This window comes from Rhinolophus sinicus, linkage group LG02 (assembly GCF_036562045.2).
Source record: "Rhinolophus sinicus isolate RSC01 linkage group LG02, ASM3656204v1, whole genome shotgun sequence".
In the NCBI taxonomy this organism is placed as follows: domain Eukaryota; kingdom Metazoa; phylum Chordata; class Mammalia; order Chiroptera; family Rhinolophidae; genus Rhinolophus; species Rhinolophus sinicus.
Genome location: NC_133752.1, coordinates 104,568,349 through 104,572,743, shown reverse-complemented (window position 1 = coordinate 104,572,743; position 4,395 = coordinate 104,568,349). Strand labels below are relative to the sequence as shown.

Genomic DNA, 4,395 nt, shown 5'->3' with positions numbered 1-4,395 from the left:
CCCAACTCACAGAGGGGCCCTGAGGGGGCAGCAGCGGGGTCCGGGGTCCGGCTCCTGGGGGCCAACACAGCAGGAAACATCTCACAGGTGACCAGCTCTTGGCTTGGAAACACCCAAGGCCGCGTCCCTTAGGACTGGACTGGCAAGTGGCTTCCCTCAAGTGCCACCCCCCCCCCCCTTTGCCCATCATAGCCCCTCTGTCCTTCCCACTTCCCGACAGTCCTGCCTGTATTCCAGTGAGGCCGGTCTGGTACCCCTGTGCCTCCACCTTTGTGGTTTTTAAACCTAGACCACCCTGCATCTCAAATGCAGGACACACACACACACACACACATACACACACACACACACACACACACTTCTTAAAAACTAACTTGAGCCTGAAGAACAGTTCGCTGTTCAAAGGATGGTAAACTTTATTGTTTGCGCCGTAGGCAGTGTCCCAGTCCTGGCGCTGGGGCTCCCGCTGTGCTGACCCAGAAGCTCAGGCAAAGAGCGGTGCCTCTTCTACCCCCACGCCCAACACGCGCGCGTCTGGCCTGCTCAGGTTGGTTCTCCCTCTGGGACCTAGTGAAAGGGGTAGAGGCGCAAAAGAATCCCAAATGCCACCATTTGGGGCCCTTTGGCTTTCCAATCAAACATTCAAGCACCAGCGCACCAGCCTTGGAGCTCACATTCCTTTTATTTGGACCACCACGTGGCGTTGGGGTTCCTCACAACAGCCCTGTGAGGTAGGGAGCACCCCATTCACTGCGGAGAAGCACAGGGGCAGCCCCAGGTCCCCTGGGGGCAGAGGGGCTCCTGACAGTACAGAACCCAGGCCAAGGGGGGCTAGCGGTCCCACCACCCAGACTTTGCCTTCACGGCCCAGCGCACGCGCAGGGGCCTCCAGAGCCAGAGTCAGGCGGGCGCAGGACGCGGCCAGGCCGGGCCTCACTTCTCGGTGAGCATGCGTGCAAACTCCTCGTAGTTCACCTTCCCGTCCTGGTCCACGTCCGCCTCCTTGATCATGGCCTCCAGCTCCTCCTGGGAGAGCTTCTCCCCCACCTGGGCCATGGCCTTCTTGAGCTCGTCCACGGTGATGTGTCCGTCGCCGTCCAGGTCGAAGGCGCGGAAGACTTCCTTCATGTCCTGCTCGCCGCCCCAGGACTTCATCCTCTTGACCATCTCCGCCAGGAACTCTTGGAAGCTGATGGCCCCGTCACCGTCGGTGTCCACCCGGGCGATGATGTCCTTCAGCTCTGCCTCTGACGGGTTCTGGCCCAGGGTCCGCATGACGTCGCCCAGCTCCTGCACGTTGATGGTACCGTCCCCGTCCTTGTCAAACCGGTTGAAGGCCGCCTTGAAGTCGGCCACCTGCTCTTTAGACAGCTCCTCCGCCATGTTACTTGCTGCCAACCAGCTCGAAGGGCTCCTGTCAGAGCTGGGGACCAGCGGCTGGGATGAGGCTGCGTCGGTGTGAGGGCAGAGCTCAGGTGGCAGCCTTTCCATGGGGTGGGAACCCCTCCTTTTCTACAGTCGAGGGAGGAGACAGGCTCCCCACCCACCCCACATCCTCAGGCGAAATCCTCCTCCAGAGAGGGACACACCAGCTGCAGACAAGAAATGCAGGAAGTGGCAGGACCCGCCCTGGAAAGGCTGGAGGGAGAGCCTGGGGTTCCCCGGGGCTGCCAGCTTCTCCTGGCCCAGAGAGACCACGCTGACTCAGACAGAAGCCTTTTGCCAGGGGACTTTCACAGAGAGAGTGCCTGGCCAAGCTGAAGGGTCAGGATGGCTTCCCCAATTTACAGAGCCTGAGGCTGGGAAGAGGAAGGGAACCTCCTTTAGGGGACACAGCATGCCCTAGAGGAGTGGGAGTGCTGTGTCTGGTGTCCTGTTCCCCTGTCTTGGTGCTGCTGTCCAGCTCTTGTCCCAAGGGTGGGGCTGGTGGGGGGCAGATGTTAGTAGAATTGAGTGGAATTCTACCAGGGTGGGACCATGGGTGTCATCAAATTCCCAGTCCAGGGCCATCAACAGATCTATAAATGGAGGAGGTGGCCCACTGCCTATACCCTGTTTCCCTGAAAATAAGACCTAGCCGGACCATCAACTCTAATGCATCTGTTGGAGCAAAAATTAATATAAGACCCGGTCTTATTTTACTGTAATATAAGACCCGGTCTTATATTGTGTTTTGCTTCAAAAGATGCATTAGAGCTGTTGGTCTGGCTAGGTCTTATTTTCGGGGAAACACAGTAGCTTCAAGAAAGCAAGTAGCTGGTGGCATCCAGAACCTGGCTCACAGGTGGTGCTGAGCATTGTTGATTAAATGACTGTTCGAAGTGTGACTTCAGAGGTGATGAAAAAGCTTCCTGGCCCCACAGACTCTTCCTGTAGCTTGATTCCTCCAATTCTACTTTAAGTCCAAAGTTCTCGGTGCAGAATTGGGGAAGGAGAGATTGTTTCCATTCACAGAGCTGTGAGGAGACTGGAGAGCACTGGGTGGCCTGAGCAGGCCAGTCCCTGAAGATCCGAGGGGGTAGAAGGACCTAGAAAGGGTGGCTGTACCTGCGAACATGGCACAGCTTGTGGGTTTGCTGGCAGTCAGCCCTAAGCCCAGAAACCCAGTCTGGGAACCCCCCGCCCCCCCCCGCCAGCCCACAGTCTTATCTGTTCTCTGGAAGGAAATCATCTCTACCCACCGCTCTGAGTAGCAGATTTTAGACCAAGAGCTCAGCCCTTGGGGACTGTCCACAACTCCGTAGCTAGTAAGACCCAAAGCTGAGAGGGGACATTTGCTTTGGAGTCCGTATGGTGAATGTCTTGAACAAATCTCATCTTGGATCCCTATAAATTCCCACGACAGCCCCCACCTTTGCCCGTATGTAAGGAATAACTAAATGTGATCAATTCCGTCTCTCTCTGGTTCAGCCCATCAAACAAACAGGTTGAGGATTCTCTCCTTCCTTATAGGACAGCCAGGCAAGCACCTCCCAGCGCTTGGGGCACTGCACACCCACCCTCTGCCCACCCGAGTCCAGGGGACCCAGATGGAGAAAAACTCTAAGGGAAATGCTCCACTTGTCCAGCTCCTTTTATGAAGACATTGTGAAGAAGCATTGTTAATTCATCTTTATGCTGGAATAGTAAAGAGGCCTCAATACATAATTGAGCAATTAATTTCTCAATGAAACTGACAACCAGTATCGGTAGATCATGTGGGTCCACCTGCTTGGGAAGCCACAGGGGAAGGGCGGGGTGCCTACAAACAGGAGCAACCCAGCTTCTTTATTATTTTTTTAAGAATATTTGAAGATATACATCTGTATTTTAAATTTCCTTTTCTTCTCATCTTATTAGCAGGACTTATGATTAAAAATCCAAGCTGCTTATTACCTTCCCTTGTGTAAGTCATCAACAACGGAGAACGTTCCAGACGCTATCAGTAGACTTGGGCTCTTGGTCCTGGCGCCATCACTGATTTGGGAACTTAACTTGTGTCTCAATATCTTCATCTATAAAATAGGGTAGTACATCCACCATATCTGATCCGGGCACTTAGGATCAAAGGTCAAAGGACTTTGATCAACAGCAGGTGTTATTAGTCTATGACAAATCTCATGTTCAGTAGCAAGCTGGTTCCTGTGTGACATAAACCAACATTCCGGAAAATATCCACTTAAAGGGGGACCTTGCTTGTCTGCCCGGAAGTTTGAGTCACATCAAACAGTGCAAGGCTCTGAACACTAGTCAGCTTTTGGGCATCAGCCCTTAACAGTTGCAGAGGCTTCTCTGTAGAAAGTGCATCTAGCTAAGAGTCATCACTGGACAGGATGGTGACAATTACTCATGTGACTCTCATTGTGTCCATGTAGAAAGGGGGTCTCCAGAAGGTTAAGTCCTATGCCCAAAGCCACCCAGAATTTGGGGAGAGAGCCAGACTTCTGGCTGCCTACGTCTCCATTCTCAGCCCGCCATGTTGGGTCCTACTTCCTCTCCACTCAGTGCCTTCTCTTTTCAGAGCAGGAGTCAACACTGAAATCATTTCTTCATGCTTTCCCACCTGCCCAGCCCCCTGCCTAAGTGGGCGATGGTTGGCTGCCCGGGGCTAGCATCAGGGATCGCCATTCTGAGTGACCAACACTGCAGGGCATCTAATGGCCAAAGTTGGGGCTGGGAAAGGGGAAACAATGTGGCGTAAGCTTGATGGAGCCCCTTTCTTCCTCTGCTGTCTAATTCACAGCAGACTGGGTGCAGCCCAGCCCAACTCTTTGGAGGAAGTGGGAGAGAAGTAGAAACACCTCATGCTCATGGTGTCTTCATAGCTAAAGTGCATCCACAGGCTGCACCTCCTGTGAGGCTTTCTGTGTGTGATGGGAGCAATGGGGGGTGGGGGTAGGGTGGGGGTGCCCCACC

At 54.0% G+C, this 4,395-nt stretch overlaps 1 protein-coding gene across 1 annotated transcript; it reads right to left on the bottom strand.

Moving 5' to 3' along the window:
* Positions 1-663: 663 nt before the first annotated feature.
* Positions 664-1,628, bottom strand: LOC109450662 (calmodulin-alpha). The gene has a single exon (XM_019738183.2). It carries the CDS (start codon positions 1,489-1,491, stop codon positions 934-936), a length of 558 nt encoding a protein of 185 aa, XP_019593742.2. The 5' UTR covers positions 1,492-1,628; the 3' UTR covers positions 664-933.
* Positions 1,629-4,395: the final 2,767 nt, after the last annotated feature.

Coding starts and splice junctions, on each gene's coding strand:
- LOC109450662 (XM_019738183.2), bottom strand. CDS start 1,491: ATGGAAAGGCTGCCACCTGAGCTCTGCCCTCACACCGACGCAGCCTCA.